The sequence below is a fragment of the Gorilla gorilla genome, chromosome 3 (assembly GCF_029281585.2).
Source record: "Gorilla gorilla gorilla isolate KB3781 chromosome 3, NHGRI_mGorGor1-v2.1_pri, whole genome shotgun sequence".
Taxonomy (NCBI): domain Eukaryota; kingdom Metazoa; phylum Chordata; class Mammalia; order Primates; family Hominidae; genus Gorilla; species Gorilla gorilla.
The window spans coordinates 12,338,944-12,361,528 of NC_073227.2; the positions used below are offsets into that span (position 1 = coordinate 12,338,944).

The 22,585-nt window shown below is 59.3% G+C and overlaps 1 protein-coding gene across 1 annotated transcript; it reads left to right on the forward strand.

Moving 5' to 3' along the window:
- The first annotated feature begins 10,540 nt into the window (after positions 1-10,540).
- On the forward strand, positions 10,541-12,863 carry ADRA2C (adrenoceptor alpha 2C). Its single transcript, XM_004038360.5, has one exon. It carries the CDS (start codon positions 10,944-10,946, stop codon positions 12,330-12,332), a length of 1,389 nt encoding a protein of 462 aa, XP_004038408.1. The 5' UTR covers positions 10,541-10,943; the 3' UTR covers positions 12,333-12,863.
- The last annotated feature ends 9,722 nt before the right edge of the window (positions 12,864-22,585 follow it).

Sequence of the window (22,585 nt, forward strand, 5' to 3'; positions counted from 1 at the left end):
GAGCATGTCCATCAGTGGCGGCTGGGCCTGCATACTCGCCTATCAGCACGTGTCTGCGGAGCCTCCTTCTGTCTCCAGCAAATTCAATTAGTGGCTTAGAGCAATAGAAATTTATTCTCACAGCAATGGAAGCCGGAAGTCTGAGGTCAAGGTTTTGGCAGCACTGTGCTCCCCCTGAGGGCTCCAGGAGTTCTTTGGCTGTGACCCCATCTCTCCAGTCTCCCCCTCCATCTGCACACGGCCTCCCTCCCTGGGTGTCTCCTCTTCTAATAAGGACACCAGTCATAGTGGATTAGGATGGGCTCCAATCCAGTAAGATCGCATTCACATGTGCTAGGTGTTAGGACATGGATATATCTTTTTGGGGGGACACAATTCATTCCATAACCACGGCTTTCTTTCTCTCTTTTTTTTAATTGTGTGCTATCAGAAAACAATTAGTATATTTCCCATTAAAATCCAGATCTCTGTCCCTCTTCCTGCATGAGAACTTGCAGGGTGGACTTGAGAGGTAGCTGTCTCCTTCTGATAGGGTATGTGCCACAGACCACCCTCCCAGCCCTCCTGTGACCTGGGTGCTGCAGCCCTGAAGTTGCAGGCCCTTGATCTGCCCAGTGGTTTGCAACTGGGGGTGATTTTGCCCCCCAGGGGATATCTGGCAATATCTGAAGACATATTTGGTTGTTGCAACTGAGGAGTGCTCCTGGTATCTAGTGGGTGGAGGCCAGGGATGCTGCCAAACTTCCTACAACACACAGGGCAGCCCCCACGACAAAGACGAGTGCAGCCCAAAACGTCATAAGACACAGGTGGAGAAACCCCGTTCTACGGTGGTAGGATACTGATCTGGGAATATGGCTGCCACGTAAAGACTACGTTTCCCAGCTTCCCCGACATTAGGGGTGGGCATGTGACCAAGTTCTGGCCAATGGGGCATCAGCATAAGGGAGGAATACAACTTCCAGGTGAAGTCGCCCTGTGATGGAAGGGCCATAGGCCCCCATCCCACTGTTGTGATGCCATGGATGTGGTGCCAGGGCCCAAGCTGTGCACTGGGGATGGCAGGGAAAAGGCAAAAGGGGCCTGAAACTGGGGCTGCCCACTGGGGATGGCAGGGAAAAGGCAGAAGGGGCCAGGAAGTCCTGCCCAGGCTTCCATGTGGGACAGAAAGGATCTTTTATCTTGCTCAAGCTGCTGTGCTTTGGGGTTTTCTTGTTACAGCAACATCACCTCTACCTTGACTTACTCACAGTTATCTCAGTCCAGTCCCGTTGCCTCCTATGACAAATTTCTGGTTTAAATCAGAGCCTTTCTGGGAGGGGAAAACTCGAGAAGAAAACATAGCAGATCTTGCTGAGTGTGGGCCCAAGGTGTCCAGGTTCCAACACAAACATTCCAGGGCTGTGGGCAGTGGCGAGGACGGCTCAGCCCGCATCCCTGCCTTCCACAAATACTTGGGAATCAGGATCGACGCAGGAAGCTGGAGGAAGCTCCCAGCGTCACGGCAAATGTGAGCATTCTTAGTTTATTTTCCCAAACATGTTAAGGACTCTTCTTCATTTTCCTATTAAAGAAAACCTCAAAGCAAACAAAACAAAAATCTCTGAACTCCCTCCAGCTCTGAAGCACTTGTCTGCTCTGGTCAGATTCACAAATCGTCGGCATAAATTACTTTTGTTGAATTAACCATTCCTACCCAGAACATTCTCTGGATTCTACCTGGAAGCAGCTGAAATACAAGGTATCAAACCTGAGGATGGCCAGGGTGGCCTTAGGGAGCACGTCACGCCTCACACATGGGCACCCGCTACCTGTGGTCCTGCCCACACTTTCCACGCAGGCACGAGAGCAGGTGGTGTGTGGCGTCTGTGGTTTCCATAACCTTTGGCCACAGCTGGGGACAGGAGCTGCGTCACTCTGTGGCCCTTTGGAGCTGTGCACATATTCAGGGCTCAGCAAATGAGAGGCAGCAATGCAGGGTGGAGAGTGGCTCCGGTGAGAGCTGGGCACAGATGCTTGCTGGGTCTCAGTGTCTTCACTGAAGGAAAACTGCCTGCCTCGTGGAGAGAGGGGTTCCTTCATGCATTCACCATGCCGGGTGCTGGGGCGAAGGGTTGATTAGCACTGGGGTGCGCATCCCAAACAGGCTACGTGGGAAACAGCAGCCCCCACAGCAGGAAAGTGTGGTTGACTGGGGTCCCCGCGGAGGTGACCACCTTAGGGAAAGAAGCCCCAGTGTCCATCCAGGGGCCCCTATGTGGTCTTTGTTGGGGTGGGTGGCTACCGCAGAGGTGGTCACTGTGGGTAGAGACTGGATGGGGCAAGGCCTGAGCCCGAGCCCCAATCTACTAGCCACTCCTTGGGGACCTGGGGAGCCGCATCTGCTCCCACGGCCTCCGCTTTCTCATCTGCAAAGTGGGGAAACCATGGCACCCAACCCCCAGGGAAAATATCAAGGTGAAATAAAGCGAAAGGTTTCCAACTCTGTTGAAGACTCTGAGAAGTCCTCGGAGGTCTCCAGGGGACAGCCACCCAGGTTAGGGAGGTCTAGGGGTGAGCCTCCATGGGTCAGTAGAGGATGCACTGGCCAGAGGTCCTGGACTCTGGCAGCCCTTCTGAGGTGGGGAGGGGCGGCCCATAGAGCAGTGGGGAAATGGCCCAGGAAGCCTTCCCTGTGCTGTGAAGGCCCGGGCAGAAGCCCCCTCCACAGGAAGCCCTTCCTACTGCCCCAAGCCAGCACAGGCACCCTCAGCTCCTGTGGCCAGGCACTGCCCAAGGCTGATTTATCTGTGACCCCAAGCGCAGCATGGAACCTCACACAGCGGAGCACCACAACCGTGTGCTGTGTTGAAAATAATCAGAGCTGTCCTAAGACGGAAGCAGGCTGCTCAGAAAGCAGTGAGCTCCCCATCGCCTGGGGTGTGCAAGCAGAGGCTGGGAACGGCCTGAGGCACGTCACAAGGCAGACTCAAATGTCAGCTGGGAGCAGATCCAACAGTGATGATGATAATGATGATGAAGATGATGAGGAGGAAGAGGAAGAGGAGGGTCAACTGCGATTTGCCGAGAGCTTGCTACGCGCCAGGGATCCTAAGGTCTTTGTTCTCTTTATTAGAATTGTTTCTATTTGCCAAAGTAACTCAAGCATTTGGAACAAATTAAACAATACAGGGATAGATAAAGAGAAATGTAGCATCAGTCTCCTCCCAGGCCTACTCCTCCCCCAAGCCAGGTACCCAGGGCTGCCCAGTGCAGACGGGTTGGCAGAGGCGGTTGGTACACAGTACCCTAGTTAGTCCTGAAAGCTACGCATTCGAGGCTCAGAGAGATGAGGCAATTTGCCCAAGGACCCACAGCTGGAGAGAGGCTGGGGGTGCGGCAGGGTTTCAGTCACCTCTCCAAGCTCTCCTTGGAGTCCAGAGATGCAGCTCAGCCTGGCCCTCCTCTCCTCTCCTGGTGGCACCTGCTGGCCACGCGTCCTCCTTCCGCAGTGGCCCGAGACTCCTGGGCAAGTCTGCCCAGCCCAGGCCTGTACAAGCCGCTGTGCCCACACCCCACACTCCATCCCGCCTGGATCTAGCAGGGCTGGCATTTTCATCTCCATCCACGGGACTCCCGGGCTCCACCTCACACTCCCACAGTGCCCTCCAGGACTTGGGGGCCTGGAAAGACCGAGAAAGACCACTGAGTCCTGTCCCTCAATTCACAGGTGGTGAAGCAGAGGCTCAGAATTGCCCAAGATCACATAATGACTCAACAGCCGAGGCAGGGCTGCCAGCAGGTGTTCCTCGGGACTGTCTGGAATTGGACGGTGCAGTGGCCTCCACCGCACGCATGCTTCCACTCATTCATCCCTCAAACACCCACGGGTGTTGCCTCCATCTACTGTGGCTGCGGTGAGAAATGATCACAAATGCCACCGCTTAGAACCACACCAAGCTTCCACTTCCCACGCTGAAGGTCAGAAGTCTGAAGTGGTCTGCAGGGCCGGTGCCTTCCGGAGGCTCCAGGCCAGAGTCTGTCTCTTGGCCTCTCCAGCTCCCAGAAGCACTGCATCCTGCAGCCAGGGGTCCCGTCTGCATGTCACTCTGACCTCCACTTCTGTCATCACACCTCCTCTTCTGGGATCCTCCTGCCTCTTTCCCTTACGAGGACCCTGATGACATTGGGTCCACAGGTGTCGTGGGGATCACCTCCCGCATGCAAAGTCCTTTTGGCATGCAAGGTTGCACAGGTGTGTGGGACGTCACTCTCCAAAGGAGGCAGAATTGAGCTGGGGACAACTCACGAGCTTGGGGGACAACTCATGGCTTAGACACGTTCAGCTGCAAGTTACAGAACTTTCCTCCCTAAAAGGGTAAAACAGTAAGTCCACTTAGTACCTCCTTCGGCAGGAGGAAGTCTGGACAAAGGGTAGGTCCCGGGTGGGTTCTTGGAGGCTCAAGAACAATGGCACTGGGGACACACCCTCTTTCCTTCCATGGTTTTCATCCTCATCCTCACCTCCTCCTGGTCACATGACAGCTGCTGCTGCTCCGGGCATCACATCCTCACATGTGCCCAAGCAAGCAGGAAGGCAGGCAGTGGGCCTCCTGGCACATTTCACCCTTGTTCTCAGGGAGGTATCATTGGCTGGAACGGGGTCAAGCAGCCTCCTTCCTGCAACGGGCAGGCCCCAGGCTGAGAGCTCTGCAGACATCATTCTGAGGAGTGTGCACGGCGGCCACCAAGGCTGGGAAAGGTCACAGAGGAAAACCCAGCCAGCTCGAACCCAGAGTCCAGGCAGCAGGCCTGTGCCAGCCTACCCCGCTAGGCCCAGGCCCAGGATGGTGGAGCAGGAGGTGAGGTCTTCTGGGCCGCCCTGCCTTCGTCACCTCTACATCTCCAGGGCTGCACACAGAGGATGCTCCCTGGTGTCTGCGGACTGCATGACAACTGAACCAGTGAAGGGCTGTGAGTTGAGGTTGGGTACTGGAGGGCCCTGAATGTCAGGCTGAGGGAGCTAGGGGGCAGGGGACAGCCCCTAGCAGGAGGAGCCAGGTGGAGACTGGAGCAGGTGCAGCGGGCAGGCAGAGGTGGGGCTCGGTGGCAGCCGAGAGGGTGGGGGGAGGCAGGGATCTGAGCTTGGATCCCAGCAGGGCCAGGGCTGAGGTACACAGCTGGTGCTCAATAAGACATGCTGACCCACTGCTTTAATCTATTACACTCATTGCAAATCAAAGCCAGTCCCCGAAGCAGTTCTTTCTCCAGAGGGACTTCCGCCAGCTCTGTAAGAACTCGACTGTGCCAAACCCATCAATGCTGATCAATATGCAACAGCTCAGAGAGCCAGCCCAGGCCACGGCTCCCTGCCACATCCTGACAAGACAAATCAGCTTCTGGAATTCTTCAGGGAGGGGCAGGGAGAGAAGCAAGCCTCATTTTTCCCTGACTCGTCTTTAAAAATGAAATTTCAAATAAACATAGGGAAAGAAAGCTCAGCTCAGCTCCAGGGAGAAAACATGTCCTCTTTGTCTTGAGACAAGAAGATAGGGCTGGCTTCCCTTGGTTCCTGCACCCACCAGGGCTGAGTGGAGAGGGGTCTCTCCCCGAGTCCAGCCTCTTCCCTTTCCCCTGCGGACACCAACCGAGGGCAGAGATGGGCAGGCAGGCACCACCCCCACCCCCAGGAGCTCACAGCCAAGTTGGGGGAGGGGGTCACTCAGGGCTGGCACGGGCCTCGGAATGCTCTGGTCCAATGCTCCCATTTTACAGACAGGAGAAACTGAGGCCCTGGAAGCCAGAAGGCTCCCCCACTGCCAGACAATAAGTAAAGGAATGAGCAGGAGCCTAAAGCCACATCTGATGACCCCAAACTCCATGGAACCGAGAAAAGGGCCTGTTGGCCAGGGGCACTGGGGTCTGGCACAAGCAGCTACCAGGTGAAGGCACCCCCTGCACTCAGCACCCAGCAAGCATCAGTGTGGCTAAGGAGGCTGGAGCCAGGCCCACAAGCCCATCTGCCCTTCACGGCACCCATCCTGCCACCAGGTCTTCATTCAGCCCTTTCTGTGAGCTGAGAGCCCAGCCCTGGACCAGGCAGTGGGGATGGGACACAGCTGAGATGTATGGTTATTGATGATGGCCATGCTCCATGGGGCATGCAGGAGGCCGGCAAAAGTGGCCCAGATCCAGCCTGGGAGGTCACGGAGGCTTCCTGAAGGAGGAACATCATGGGACAAGTCTTGAAGGAAGCGAGCCCCAGGAAAGATGACGCAGAGGGCATCCAGGCCTGCGGACAGCACATGGTCAGGCCCAGGGTCCACAAGAGTTAGTGAGAAATGTCCTCACAGCGTGGAGAGGAGGGCTGACTGCAAGAGCCAGGTGGAGCTGTGCAGACCAGGCAGGTGAGGCAGAACCCAGCCGCAGCCCCGGAAGAGCTGGCTGCAGCAGCAACCCAGAAATACATCTTCTCCTCAGCCTAGGAGGGTTGGCAACGCCACATGTGCCGCATATGTGTGTACACATCCATATATGCAAAGCCATGTGTGCACATGCATGACTGGTGTCATGCATAGGGACAGATGTGTGCAGCACAGGCATACACACGTGTGTGCAATGTGCATGGATTCGTATTATCTGCACAGGGAAGGCTGGGCGTGCACGCAGTATGCACAGGTGTGTGCACAGCATGGGTGCATCATTTCTACATATGCCAGTGGGATACATATGCATGTGTAGACATACGTGTGCAAAAAGCACGTGTGTATGATAGTGCATATGTATATATGCACCTGCATGTGAAGAGTACATGGACATGTGTATGCACACGTAGGCATGTGTGCATGTGTGTACATTCTGTATGCATAGATGCACTGTAGAATCCACATGGTATATGTAGACAGTGTGTGTGTGGATGTGTGCATGCATGTGTGTGTGAAGGCATGCAAGTATGCATGAATAGGTTGCATGCTTGCATGCATGTGTGGATATGTGTATGTATGGGTGTTCATGCTTGCATGAACACACGTGTATTCATGATATGTATATTCATGTGTGTGCATGGATCTATGTGTGCACAAGGATGTGTGTGGATACATATATGTGTGTGGACACTGTACATCTGCGTATGTGCATGCATGCCTGCATGCGCAGGGAGGGGGCTCAAGGAGCCAAACTCCCCTCCACCCGAGCTGAGGCTGCTCACGAAGCCTAGAGCGCGGCATCCCAGGCAGGCACCCAGCAGGTGCGCACTCACATCCCTTCTCAGGGTCTGCCCGGCGGCCCCCAGCTCTCTCTGGCACAGCAGCCAGGGCCCAATGTCTCATGGCTGTATGGCCCTGCTGGACCAACCCTGTCCTCCTAGGCCCCACGCATCATGGGTGAGATACAGACAGGTTCGCCTCTGCAGCTCCAGGACGCGCCACTTCTAGGTTCTCAGTTCTAGGAAACACCTCTAGGTTTCCCCTCTGAAATATGCCCACTTCTGCAATGTACTCCCCTGCACACGTACACACAGACAGCCCCCACAACCCCCGCCAGTGCAGCCTGACTCCCCCAGCACCCTCCATCTTCGCCCCTCCTGGTCGTGCCCAGCTCGTGTCGTGCCTCGTCAGGACAGGAAGTCTTGCTGGGTACGTGCTGTTCTGCTTGTTACGGACAATCTGGAGCAGTTCCTCAAGCCTAATTTCAAGGTCTGGGGGAAGAGGCCTCTCCAGCTCCCTTGCAAACAGCTGCGGTCCCAGGGCCTCCCACCACAGGAAGGCCTGCGTGCAATGCAACCCCTATGCATGGCCCAGGGCTTCGCTTCTCCTAATGGCTCTAGGCCCCAGCTTTTTGCCTTTGGCTCCATCCAGGCCCTGGAGTGGACCCTTCTGCCCCCTCCCTGGTCATGCCAGGAGGTGTTGCCAGCAGCATGTCAGCATGTTGGCTGCCATCCCCAAGGGCCTGGGCCACTCACTGGCCAGGCACTCCAGATGCCCTCAGCCTGGCCTGTGAGTGGCCCCTGCCTTCAGCCCTCCTGGGCAGTGGGAGGTTCATCTGGCTCAGGGCCCCAGGTGCTCCGTGTCCTTTTCCCTCCAAATTCCTGTGCCTGGGCTGCCATCTCTTGGGAACACAGGAGCCAGGATCCTAGATAGATCCCCATGCCCCTGTGCATCCCCCAAAGCACTTCTCAAAAAGAGAGCCCTTCAGGATGGGGGTGGGAGGCACGCTGATGCCAAGGGAGAGAGACCTTCTCCAAAGCCTGCATCTGGCCCCTGCCACTGCTCTTTCCTAGTCCTCCTGTCTCCCCACGCCCCCAGTACAAAGCCCACCCCCACTGGAGGAAGGACAGCCTACAGAGGGCTCCCCCTTCCTCATAACACCTCCTCATTCTCTAAGCACAGTTTGGTCACCTCCTCCAGGAAGGCTTCCTTGACAACCCCGCTCCCAGGCTGGGGGAGGAGCCCCAGGGCACTGACGGTTGTCAGCGCATTCACCTCAGTGGGTGGCCCCATTCACCCACAGATGGTGCGCACCTCAACTGAGGCCAGGCCCCCCTCACTCTCTGCCATCGCAGAGGGCTCAATAGAGACAAGGGCTCCAGTGGGCCGACCACGAAGGAAGCAGGTGTGTGTGGGCTTCCCTGAAAAATGCACCTCCAGGTGCCTTGGACAGGTGGCACCTTTTAGGCAACCAGAACCAGGAGGGCCTTTAGCAAGGATGGTGACCCTCCACCATCCCCAGGTCACACACCTCCCACAGGACAGCCATGGCCTGTTGCTTCCCCGAAGGGCATATGTGCCCTAGACTAGCACAGGAGTGGCACAGAAGGCTTTGGCTCCAAAGCGCGCCCCTGCTTGGCAGGCCCATCATCTGAAATATTTGCTTTCTGCCGGGCCCCGGCTCGGCCTCCACACCCCCAGTGCAGGCCCTGCTGGTGACAAACATGGTGAAGAACGAAGCCGTAGCTCCTGGCAGTGTCTCTGCGGAGACAGACATGCTCCCCAGTAGGGCTGAGCAGCTGAGAACACGACAGGCTCTGAGGCTAAAGCTGGCGCCCTTCAGGAGCTCAGAGAGAAGCTGCCCCAGGCCACGGGCATGGATAGGCATCCCGGGGGTGGGGCAGTCACTCCAGCCCCTCTTCATGATGACCTCCCGGGCACTCAGAAGCGCCCCTTCCCCGCCGGTTCTAGCCACAGGATGGACAGACCTTCCCTCCCTCTCTCCTGCGGGCCCATGCAGGGAGAGGCCAGCCAGCTGGGGTTCATTTCTGGACGGTTGGGAGAAGGGTCGTCCCTTCGGTCCTAGCAAAGAAACGTCACGCCTGAGAACTCCAGCTCTCCTCCTGGATCACCTCGTCCCTGGAAGTCCCTCTCCCACAGACCCCAGGCTGCCTGGAGGCAGAAGCCAGCAGCCAACATGGGCCACAGAGTGGCAGTGCACGTGACAGTGCACATCTGCAGAATGGAGGTGCACGGACGGGGACGAGGGTACACGGGGGCTACCTCAACGGCCGCTCTCCCCTGAGCCCACCCTTGCAAAAAGCTCATCATCCAGGCAGCTCCGTTCTGGGTGTTTGTCAGAGGTGGTGACTTTGAACACCTCTCCATCCTTTAAAAGCAGGGCCTGAGAGCCTAAGGATTAAACTTCAATCACTGCTAACATGGGTGCAGAGCTTGGGAGCTTGCCCAGGGCTTCCACAGACACCGCCGTTAGTTATGATTCATGCTCCAGCAGCGCTGGGAAGTGGGCCGAGGGAACTGAGGCCGGGGTGGGTGCGGAGGTGGCTCTGACGGGGAGCGCCGATCCAGGATCTGGTCCGGACCCTGAGCTCGGCAGGACCTGTGCGCACGCAGGTAGCGTCGCGTCCTCCCCCAGGCTGCGAGAGGTTGCTCTGCCATCAGGCTATGGACCCCGAGCCGCCCGTGCTGCGCGCGCGCGTGTGCGCGCCCCCGCCTGCGCCCATGCCTGCGCTGGGGGAGGCGAAGGAGGCTCCAGTCTTAGAAAGAGCAGCTTCTGGAACTCACCGCCCAGGCCGGCCGCCGCTCGGCCCCGTCCCGCAGGCTGCAGGCGGCCCTGGAGGGGGCGCCCTCGCCGAGCGCGCGCCCCGCGCCGCCGCCCCGGACTCCTCCCCGGCGCCGCGCGGGCAGGTTCGACCAGGCGGCCGCGGGCTCCGGTTCCCGGCCAGCTCCCCAGGGCCCGCGGCCCGCTCCGCCCCGCGCGCCCGCCCCGCTGCGCAACTCGACCCAAGTTGGAAGCCGAACCCAGGCGGCCACACTCGCGCCCAGCGCAGGGCGGCGGCGGCGGCGAAGGAGGCGGCGGCGGCGCAGCTCCGGGGAGCGAGGCGGCGGCCACACGGCCAAGCGTGGACCGCGGGGGGCGCCCGCGCCCGGGAGCAGCCGGAGGACTCGCGGCGGCGCCGGCGCCCCGCCCGGGAAAGTAAAGTTGGAGCCGCAGGGAGCGCGCGGGCGCGGGGGCCCGGAGGAGCGGCGGCCGGCGCCCCGGCGCGCCGAGCCCTAGCCGGCCGGATGGGAGGCGGAGCGCCCGGGCCGCCGCCGCCTGTCGCCTGCGCCCCGGCTGGGCTCCGGGACCACGGGGCCGCTCAGGCACGCCCGCTCGGGCGCCGCGTCGCCGTGGGCTCGCCGCCGGGGCGCTCCCCGTGAGCCGGGCCGAGGGCGGGGCCGCGCGAGGACCCCGGGACCTGCCCCCCCTCCCCCCGCAGCCGCGTCGCCGCTCGCTCCGGGCGCCTCCTGCTCTGCACTTACACGCTCGGCAGCTGCGGGGAGCCCGGCAGCCACGCTCTCCGGCGCGCCGCCCGCGGAGCCACCACGGCCGAGGGCCGGCTGCGGGGCGCCGCGGTCCCCGGCGGGCGAGCCCGAGCAGCAGGCGGCGATGCGGGCGCCGACCCCGGCTGGGGGGCGCCCGAGCTGCCGCGGCTGCGCCCCGGCTCCAGGAGGGACCGCGTAGCTCGCGGGAGGACCATGGCGTCCCCGGCGCTGGCGGCGGCGCTGGCGGTGGCGGCAGCGGCGGGCCCCAATGCGAGCGGCGCGGGCGAGAGGGGCAGCGGCGGGGTTGCCAATGCCTCGGGGGCTTCCTGGGGGCCGCCGCGCGGCCAGTACTCGGCGGGCGCGGTGGCAGGGCTGGCTGCCGTGGTGGGCTTCCTCATCGTCTTCACCGTGGTGGGCAACGTGCTGGTGGTGATCGCCGTGCTGACCAGCCGGGCGCTGCGCGCGCCACAGAACCTCTTCCTGGTGTCGCTGGCCTCGGCCGACATCCTGGTGGCCACGCTGGTCATGCCCTTCTCCTTGGCCAACGAGCTCATGGCCTACTGGTACTTCGGGCAGGTGTGGTGCGGCGTGTACCTGGCGCTCGATGTGCTGTTTTGCACCTCGTCGATCGTGCATCTGTGTGCCATCAGCCTGGACCGCTACTGGTCGGTGACGCAGGCCGTCGAGTACAACCTGAAGCGCACACCACGCCGCGTCAAGGCCACCATCGTGGCCGTGTGGCTCATCTCGGCCGTCATCTCCTTCCCGCCGCTGGTCTCGCTCTACCGCCAGCCCGACGGCGCCGCCTACCCGCAGTGCGGCCTCAACGACGAGACCTGGTACATTCTGTCCTCCTGCATCGGCTCCTTCTTCGCGCCCTGCCTCATCATGGGCCTGGTCTACGCGCGCATCTACCGAGTGGCCAAGCTGCGCACGCGCACGCTCAGCGAGAAGCGCGCCCCCGTGGGCCCCGACGGTGCGTCCCCGACTACCGAAAACGGGCTGGGCGCGGCGGCAGGCGCAGGCGAGAACGGGCACTGCGCGCCCCCGCCCGCCGACGTGGAGCCGGACGAGAGCAGCGCAGCGGCCGAGAGGCGGCGGCGCCGGGGCGCGTTGCGGCGGGGCGGGCGGCGGCGAGCGGGCGCCGAGGGGGGCGCGGGCGGTGCGGACGGGCAGGGGGCGGGGCCGGGGGCGGCTGAGTCGGGGGCGCTGACCGCTTCCAGGTCCCCGGGGCCCGGTGGCCGCCTGTCGCGCGCTAGCTCGCGCTCCGTCGAGTTCTTCCTGTCGCGCCGGCGCCGGGCGCGCAGCAGCGTGTGCCGCCGCAAGGTGGCCCAGGCGCGCGAGAAGCGCTTCACCTTTGTGCTGGCTGTGGTCATGGGCGTGTTCGTGCTCTGCTGGTTCCCCTTCTTCTTCAGCTACAGCCTGTACGGCATCTGCCGCGAGGCCTGCCAGGTGCCCGGCCCGCTCTTCAAGTTCTTCTTCTGGATCGGCTACTGCAACAGCTCGCTCAACCCGGTCATCTACACGGTCTTCAACCAGGACTTCCGGCGATCCTTTAAGCACATCCTCTTCCGACGGAGGAGAAGGGGCTTCAGGCAGTGACTCGCACCCGTCTGGGAATCCTGGACAGCTCCGCGCTCGGGGCTGGGCAGAAGGGGCGGCCCGGACCGGGGAGCTTTCCCAGAGACCCGGGGATGGATTGGCCTCCAGGGCGCAGGGGAGGGTGCGGCAGGGCAGGAGCTTGGCAGAAAGATAGCCGGGCTCCGGGGAGTGGGGAGGAGAGAGGGGGAGACCCCTTTGCCTTCCCGCCTCAGCAAGGGGCTGCTTCTGGGGCTCCCTGCCTGGATCCAGCTGTGGGACCCCTGCCGAGGTGCGGCTGTGAGGTCAGAGTTTTAGAGAGCAGTGGCAGAGGTAGCCCCCTAAATGGGCAAGCAAGGAGCCCCCCAAACACACTACCACTCCCCATCCCCGTCTGACCAAGGGCTGACTTCTCCAGGACCTAGTCGGGGGGTGGCTGCCAGGGGGCAAGGAGAAAGCACCGACAATCTTTGATTACTGAAAGTATTTAAGTGTTTGCCAAAAACAACAGCCAAAACAACCAAACTATTTTCTAAATAAACCTTTGTAATCTAATGTTGGGTGCCGCAGTCAGTCCTCGAGCTTGGGGGCTGGGGGTATCTTCCAGACCCTCACCCTCCCTGACACCCTCCCCCATCTCCCCCACCCCGCAAGGCTGGACGGAGGGCACCCTAGGCCTCCGGGTTACAACTTCCTTCTTGCATGAGGAGGAGGGGTCTTGCTTTTTCTCAAGCTAAGCCTTTATGTACATGGAAAATATGTACTCAAAATTCCTGTGCTGAGAGTAGCAAAGAGGTGAAAGGAGCCTAGAACCCCCAAGTTGACCCCAAGTTTAGATTCTGGGGGACTGTCTTCCCTGCATTCCCATCCCTGCCCCCTGCCCTTCCCCACTCTGATATTCAGGGCCTCCGGTGGAAAGAGGTGGGGCTCTTCCAGTCCAAGCCTGAGAGTAGCTTTGAGCCAGTCCTCCTGGCTCTGAACATTTTGTGGCCGTGGCTCTTGGGTGGAGAGAGGGTGGGCGTGAGGCCGGCAAGCCCCCACACCATCACTCTTAGGCCAGAGGCCTGGCCAGAGCCAGGTTGAACAACAGGCACTTTCTTATTTCCGAAACAAAATGAAAGTCATTGAGGCCCCAGAGCAGTGGAGTGGAACAAACCAGCAATGTCTGGGGAGGGGCCTGGGGCCGGGCCTGTTTCCTGTGGTGCCCCCAGGGTCTTCCCAGTGCAGCCCTGCCTTTCCCCCTTGCTCCACCGTCAGGCCCAGCAGGTGTCCACACTGTTCACACTGCTGCTTGAGGAAGGGCAGTGGAAAGTGGGGGACAGAATACCAAGGTGGGCTTCCTGGTGCTGGGCCTTCATGGTGTAGGGACCACTCAGACTCAGCCGTGTCACAGGGCCTGGAAGTTGCCAGGATGGCTGGAGGGGAGGGGCAAAAGTGGGACCTGCACCTGGCAGGAGCTGGGCAAGGGTCCCCCCAACACACACGCACAGACAGCTCGGTAGGCGTGTGGGGGCTGTGTCAGGCCTCCTGCTTGTGACAATCCATTCCCCATTCCCGTCCCCCTTCCCATCCCTGGGAGGCCCCCATGGGCTTCCCTATGTGTACCCTCCCCTGCCAGACCCTACCTGCTGAGCCCAGCCCAGATCCGTCCTGGATACCCACCTCTCTCTTTGGCATGGGGGGCCACGGTCTGCCTGGGGAGGGGTCAGCCCTGGGTCCTGTGTTCTTCTGCAAGCCCCCGTCCGCGAAGTCAGGTTCCAGAGCAGGGGGACCTGACTTGCCAGAGTTGGCCCTTGGAGAACCCCCTTGCCGCAGCTGCCTGGCTTCCACCCCAGATGATGGGTCTTCAGGATACCCCAGCTGGGAAGAGCTCTCCCAGCTGTGTCCACAGCTGGCACATGTGCTAATGCTCACACCTGCTGTGTGCTAGTCTCAGACACAGGTGGGGAGATACAGACAGCAGTGGGGGCAGGGGAGGGGTGGAGAACGTGGCCAGTCAAGGCCGATGAGGACATCCCTGACCTCCCCCGACCAGGCCTGGGCAGGGAGTCCTGAGCTGTTGGCCCAGCTTGTCCTGGAGCTGTTGCACTGGCTCAGACAAATCGCTGCTCTCTGGGCCTCGGTGCCCCACCTGGGAAGTGGAGGGGGTCCTGGGAGCCCTCTTGGGCCCTGCCAGGCCTGCCAATCTGTTGGGCAATCTATCCCCTGAGCCTGGGACCACAGGAGACCCCACCTCAGAGACTCCATGGCTGGCATCGCACCCAGGGACACTCTGAGGGCAGGCCTTGGGCTGCGAGAGAATCACTGTACACACATGAAAAAGACTCCAGAGCTCAGGATTTCTGCTCCAGAATCTGCATCTTACCAAGCCGGCAGGAGGGGTCCAAAACTCACAACTGCAAGATGGGAGGGCAGACCCCCAACCCCTCACCTGCCAGCACTCAAGACCCCCAGTCCCGCCCAGGGCACCCTTCCCTTGAGAGCACCAGCATTTCATGGGATAACTCGTACATTTCATGGGACTCAGAGAGGTGGATTAACCTGCCTGAGGTCACACAGCTGGTGATAAGACCCAACAGGGCCCAGGTTTCCTGGCCCCAAATTCAACCAGATAACAAGTATTTCTTGAGTATCTCCACCATTTCCTACTGCCTCCTGGGAGGTCTTCAGGAATGGGCAACTTCCCACAGCTGAGGGCAGACCCCACGTGGAGGCACAGCATGATGAACAAGGGTTTGGAGGTAGGAGGTGCAAGTGTGTTTTAGGAAATGGGGTGCCAGCATGGGGAGGGGGAGACAATGCAGGCAGGAGGCTGGGCAGAGGGGACGTGTGCCAGGCTGCAGGGGAGAAGCTGGTGGGAGGGTGCTTGGACAGAGTGTCAGGTTTTGATCTGAGCCCCTGGGGGCTGTGAGGTCTGCAGAGGAAATGCAACCTCCCAGGGCTGGAGCCTGCCCTGTCACCTCCTCAGCAGTGTGGCCAACTGAGCATGTCACCTCTGAACTGCAGATCCTCCTCCCTGCAAGGGGATAATCACAGCCCCCCCACACCCAGGGATCCTGGGAGATTAACTTCGAGGGTAGAGCAGGGCACGCAGCCTGGTACACGCCCGGGGAAGAATGTCAGCAAACCTTCCTCCTCTTCCCGTCCTGACCCTGCCAGTCACACCCTCCAGGGCTATGGCCGGGACTGCAGCTGGCAGATGTTCACCACTCGATCTTGATTGCCGCCTGGAGAGACTTTCTTTTCAGCTGGATAAACAGAGACAGAAACCTGGCTTCTCACCCTGCCTGCTTCAGGGACACGTGTCACCTTGCTCTGAGTCCTGGTGTCTTCATCCATGAAGGGGGCACTAACACCCACCCCGAGGGTAAGATGAGCCCCGAGTGCCTCCAAACCCAGCCCGGGAACCACCCGCCAAGGGGACTTCTCAACGCCCAGAGCAGGGCCCTCCCCTCTGCCGACCTGTCCACCGCGGCCCCTCACTTTCTGAGTGGCTCTCCTCTCCACGGACGAGGCCTGGGCCTGCCTCACTTCTTCATGCCGACTTCATGGATCCAGAGTGGCCTGATGTCAACCCCCATATGTGGTTGTGGAAACCGAGGCCTAGAGGTGACTGTGTGGCCAGGGACCCCTAGGGGTGAGGGAGCAGAGCAAACTGTGGACTCAGAAAAGTCCCTCTGCAGAGAGCCTGGGCTCTGATCCCACCCCGTCCCAAGCAAGCCACAGAGCAGCGTTTTCCACGACCGGTTTCCTGGCCAGAGCTCCCCGTTGGGCTTTTGGGAGATTTCAGGCAAAATAAAATAAAGCAGCCACTACCGACGGAGGAGGGCTTGCCCTGCGTGGAGGGTGCTGGCTCGAACGCCGTCCTGCTCAGGGTTCCTGTGTACCTGGCCCAAGCCTGTCACAGATGCAGCTCCTACCAAATATACATAGACATGCATGTGTTTTCATTAACTCCTGTATTTTAATCCTATGGCTGTTGGTAGGAAAGGAGGGAAAAGAAAGAATCCAAATATTCCATTGCAGCTCAGTATGGAATTCTAAAGGAAATATTCCTTGGTGCAGGCAGCAATGTTAGTACTTTATAGAAGCAGCTCCAGGCTTTGGATCCTGCCCCCGACTCCGGGGGTGGGGGCTGGAGGGTGGGGGAAACACGTTGCCGTGGCACTTGCTGGCGAGGAAGCCGCCCTTCCCGGCTGTGCTGGCAGCCGGCTGTATTTTTCTATCACATCCATCGGCAGGGCTCAAATATTCCGTGCCGTGTCAGATCAAAACACACGGCGCCTGCAGGCCCATCTCGAGTCTGGTTGGACAGCCACGGCCCCTCCATGTCCCCACTCCCGTCAGCCCGTGGTGGCCCCCACGTGCAAGGGGTGGGGGAGGAGCAGCCCTGTGCGGAGGGCCCTGTGCGGAGTGCCACAGGTACCCCTTTATGCAGGTGCCTCCATCGTCCCTGGGCAGGCATGGGCAGCCTCCGCTACGTGCCGGGGGGATCTGAGGGTCATGACATGGATGTGAGGTGGGGGCTGACAAAGATAGGAGGGTCCCTAGAGCTGAGGAGCAGAGGGAGATGCCTAAGACTCCAAGGCCCAGGGGAAGCTTTTCCATCTTGAGGTCCCCATTGTCCTCCCACCGGGTTTCCCTTGAGTGGCCAGGGGACCTCCGGCCCCACTCCCGAGGGTCTGCACCCCCTGTGACCCAGCAGGACCGTGGAGAGCATGGATTGCAGCAGGCAGTGGAGGAGGATGGGGAGACTGGGGATCTGACAGGCTCCCTGGGGCATGCCCTGCCTGACCACCAGTGTAAATAGGCTGCCGTGTCTCCTGCCAAGGCCAGGGCCTCTACTCCAGCAGGGCTCAGTGCCACCCCTCTGAAATCTGCCTGGGAAGCAGAGTCAACTGCAAACTCCGGGCCAAAAGAAAGCTCTGGGGACCGAAAATGCCCTTCCTTCCTGCCAAGAGGGTTTGTGGCTGCTCCTAGTAAAAGCCTTGGGTACAATGGTGTTGTGATGGTCCTGATAAGGAGTCAAACCATGCAAGGTAGAGGTGGGGCGCTGGCCCAGAAAGCTCAGTTAAAGACATTCTGCCCTTATGTCCAAGCACAAAACATGCCCAGAGCTGCCTGGCAGCCATGGAGAAAAGGGAAACAGGATACGAACTCCCTCCACCACCTGATGCATGGTTGACAGGAAAGTCTGTAGACCAGGAGTTGGCAGCTAGACCCACCTAGAAGACAACCAGTCCCACAAGACCTCCACAATTCTGGAAACTCTGCCTCCAGGGGAGGGCTGTGGGGACTGCAGAGAACCCCAGCGGGACATTCATGCCAGATTCCCTACTGGGGTGGGGGAATTTTCAAATCCCCGTCCTGGCCTCCATCTCCAGCTGCACCAGACTGGGCCATTTATTATTCATTCCAGCAACACTCCCCACCAGGCCCTGGCTCTGCATGGGGAGGCTGTGGGGGTGGACAGCCATGGGGGAGTGGCTCCCAGCCTGGTGTCCCAGACTGGCCTGTGGCAGTGCGGCCTACACTGGCCCAGCACAATCCCACCCTCCTAGGGCTCCCGGGCAGGTGACAACCTGCTGCCAACTCCTCCGTCCTCACCTCCGTTCATCCCACTTCCTGCTCTGGCTTGGCCCGTGCCCCACGCCTTTGTGAATTAATGCTTTGTCCCCCAGGAGTGCCCTTCCCGCCTGGTGTCACGTGACAGCTTCACACATGGCCTTCACCACTCAGACCAGGCCCGGTCTCCAGAGCGCCCGTGGAGCCTCCAACCCTGCCCTCCCCAGCCCCAGGTCCCAGAGGCTGGACTAGACACTGCCCCGCTCAGTGCATGGAGCCCAGCGGGGCACAGGGACAGTGAATAATCCAGCCAGGCGGCAGCTGGGCAGAGCAGGCCTCCCCCGCGGTGTGGAGCCACCTGTCCTCTCCCATGTGTAAGTCCTGAAAGGATCATCTCCGGACTCCAAACCCAACAGCCACCCCTGCCGTCCTCACTGTGCCAGGACACAGGCCCCCCAGGCTGTCGGTGAGAAACTTCTTACAGCAAGAGGCCGGCGTGCTGGGAGCTGGGGGCTGGTGCTGCGGGGGACGATTTTCCACTTCACGTGCGGCCCGGCTGCTGCAGTGTCTGCTCTGCTCTTGTGGGGGGCGGGCTTTTCCCCCGGTTAATCAGCTCTTAACCGACTGCACCATCGATGAAAACAGGCATTTCCATACCGCCTTTAGAAGCCTAACTCAACTGCTAGACTCCTCAGCGAGTGCTGGGGAAAGAGATACCCGAGGGGCCGTCTCATTCAATAGCCCCCTTCCCACTCTGCAGAGAGGCCCAGAGAGGGGTGGCTTCAAGCATAATAATGACAAAGAGCAGACATGACAGTGAACCCAGCAGCTAGTGTTCGATGTGTGCCCACCATGTGCCAGTCTTTGAGCCGGGTGCTCTGTGCATGTGCTTTTCATAATTCTGCCAGGCAGGATCGATGCACCCATTTTACAGATGAGAAAACTGAGCTCCAGAAAGGGGCTGCCATAGAGAGATGCTGTCTCAGAGCCAGACGCTGGAATGTGCTCCATACTCACCCCACCACAGGGGATCCCTCTGCGAGCCATCACCGTCCACGATATTAGCTTCATTCTACAGATGAGAAAACCGGCTTAGAGTGTGCACGTGACTTCTCCAATTTGTCTTCTATCTTCCACATCCGGTGTCCACGCCGCCTAACTTTGAGCTGTCGCTCTGCCTTTTCCATTGCAAACAATGCCTAGATTACACGTTGAGCCTATGGGATCAGACAGGGCTCAATACTCACACTCCACCAGCATTGCTTCATTATTTTTGACATAACCCGCGCTCTTAAACCTCAGCAGCTCCATAAAAACAGCAGAGCTGTGCCCCTTCACAATGGGAATAAGGCCTGGCTCTGTGTTTATTATGTCATCTTAGGAACAATTCAGAACAATGAGGCTGCTTTTAAAGATCACCCCACCCAGGACACACCAATGCCAAAATGTTAGTGGTGAAAAATCAGTTACCCGTTTCCTAGAGTGTGCTGCCATTGCAAACTGAATTTCAAGCAAAATCAGTCCTCTTCTAATTAGTCCAAATGAAGCTGTTATTCAAAATTGATTGCTGTTGTTTCCGCAACTATTCAAATAAGAGGCAAACAATAGAGGGATTCTCTCCTCTCGATACCGTTCAGTAACCCACGGAGCCCGGCGGTCGCCAGTGCCACGGCTGGGGCTCCCTGACAAGGTGGGGTTTGCTGAATGCAGGGGCGTAATTTGCAAATTGGGAATAAACAGACGATTGATCATGTGCCGGGAGAGGGCAGGAGGGCTGTAGGAAGTTCATGGATATCACCTGGGCCCGCTCAGGGCTGTCTGTTTCAGAGCCTCGTGACGAAGCCTCTTTGGGGACCCCCTTATGAGAATGGGATGAGGAATGACTGTGGGTGACGCTTTTGTCACCTGGCACTGGGGTAGGTTTCTCAAGGTTGCTAAAGTTGGACATGCAGCCCCCAGGCTTTGGGGCCCCTGACTCAGGCTTGAAACCTGACTGAATCATGTGGCGCCCTGAGCCTGCGTCCTCTGGAGAATGGGCCGAAGCCCATCCCCCTGACCTCCCACAGCTTCTGTGCAGAGCCATGAGGACCCTGGAGACCCCAGGAACAAATGTAAAACATGCTCATTAAAGGGCTGGACTCTGCAGGGTGTTGATTCTGGGCAGACCAGACCTAGTCTTAACCCCAAAAGCTCCAGCTGGCCTGGCACAGGCCCTCCAGATGAGTGGCCACTTGACCTTGGGGGCACGGGGAGGATGGCCCTGGCTGGAGGGGAGGGGCTCCCTGGACAACTGTGCATAGCCTGGGTGCTCAGGCCCTGTCCTAGGATGGGAAGAAATTCCTCCAGGCAGCCTGCTTCTGTCTCACCTCACTCCCAGGCCCTGCACAGAGGCCTGCACACAGCGGGCACTTAATAAATGTTGGAAGAATTTATGTGAATGTGTCAAAGGTACAGTTCTGCCCTCAAGGTGGTTCTGATCCGGTTGGGGAAGCAGGACAGCGTCTTCAGAGCAGACGTAGCGGGGAGGGAGGCTCTGCACCTCCGTCTTGTCTTCCGTCAGATGCGGCTGATGATCCCAGGCTCCCAGGTCTGGGTCCTCTGGGAGATCCGTGCTTGTAACGGACACGCTTCTCGCCTCTTCCTCGGCTCTGTCCAAGGAGCAGGGGTGCCTCCAGCACCACAGGATGCCCCTGGTTCACTCAAAGCATCCCTCAGATTGCCACAGATACACAATGGCCACAGGACTCAGGGGACAACACAGTCACCCAGGAGCACTGGGCAGCCTGGCCAGCCTCTGCAATGCTGCATGCACCCTTCCTCCCCTGACCTGAGTCCCCCGACTGCCGGTCCCTTGACCACCCTTCCAGCCAGAGAGCTCCACCAGGACCCGGGGGTGTTTGCCCCATCCACCCCCTCTGGCACCTACCGGGCAGGAGCTGGCTGCTGAGGCAAGGGCCCTTGGTCACCTGGCCAGTCCTTGGTCACCCAGCTCTTGGGGTGGGATGAGGGCCCCTTCAACTCCATGAAGGTCTGTTCCCCAGGCTGACCCAGCCTCAGGTGATCCTCAGAGAACACCACCATGGCATCCAGGTGTTGCCGCCCTGGCTTAGCCACTCAAGAGCAGGAAGAGGCTTCAGACACAGCGCTGAGAGTATGACCTGAGGTCAGGGAACGCGTGTGGCTCGATTGCTGCAGTGCAAGGCCAGGCGTTGTTACCCAGTGTCCTGCGTGCTCCCCACCACTGAGGGGCATCTCAAGGAACGACGTCCCTGCCCCTCAGCGGGGAGGCACCTGCTCCTGCCCACTCTTGTTATCCCGGGCCAGGGAGGGCTCGGCCAGGCTGAGTGGCTTGGCTTGCCCAAGTCCCCAGGCTGCTCAGCGACCAAGCCAGACATCAGAATTAGAGCAGGCAGCCCGAGCCCCTCTCTGTGGTGCCTCCAGAGATGTGGGTTTCCCAAGCCCAAGAGTGGCTGAAGCGGCTTCCCAGGGAGTGTTCACCGCCTGAAAGGGTGGGTACTTTTGTGGTTTGTTCCCACCCTAACTGGGAGCCCTGTGGGGTTGGGCCAGGTACACAGCATCTGCCATGGGCCTGTGACACGGCCATACTCAGAGGCCAAAGGCCCACTGGCTGCAGGAGCAGGGAGGGAGGGCTGGCTTTGTGCAAAATGAAAGCTTGGAGCGCCGGCTCAGGGAGGCCAGTCTCCCCTGCCTATGGGCCTATTGCCCTGAGGTCCCCAGGGATGGAAACTCAATTCCCAAATGTGCTGGATGTGTGGATGGGGAGTGGGCTGAATGCCAACCCGTGCCAGGGGTGACCTCCACCCTGCCCTGCCCTGATGCCATGGGATGCCTGCTTGGTCTCACTGGGCCCCTCCAGGGGTGGTAGGTGACTGTTTGCAGGATGAGATCGGGGAGAGGAGACCAGGAAAAGTGTCCAGGGTAGGGAGTGGGCATGACAGCTGTCCTGGGGTCAGCCAGAGGGGAGACCACATGTGAGCCAAGGGTCTGGTCCCTTCATACATCTCTCAAAAAGCACAAGTTCAAAGCCAAGGTTGTTAAGAATTTCAAGAGGCAACTGGAGAGCACGAAACCCCAAGTGGGTGCCCTCTGAGCATGGCACCCTTTTAAGTACAGTGCTCCACGGGATCTCACTGACACACGGCTGACCATGAGACCAGCCCTTCTCCAAGCATTAACCGGGCTTCTCTCTAAAGGCAGAAGAAACTCCAGATTGGAAGAGAATTCCCATGGGACTGTGTCCCCAACACAACCCTCCCGGATCTGTGAGGTGTCAGGAGAGGCTCCTGCTTCTGCTATCTTTGGCTTTGCTCTCCGAGAGGAAGTTCGTTCATTCATTCATTCATCCATCCATCCATCCATCCATCCATTGGTTCATCCATCATCCATTTCATTTATTCAAGAAGCGTTTATTCAACATCAGCTGCGCATGAGAACACTGAGAAAAACACAGAACCTCCATGATTTCCTGCAACGGTTTAAGCCCTTCTATAATTCTGTCATATAGCAAAAACCAATGCACATTTATAATCATTCCTCTAAAAAGCATATATCAAGTGCCCACAGCACACCGGACATGAGGTTAGCAAGACAGAGACACCCCTGTCCTCATGACCTGTGCAGTCTTGTGATGGGGCAGGCAATAGACAATCACATAAGCAAGTACAAAATTGTAAACTGTAGCAATTTTATAC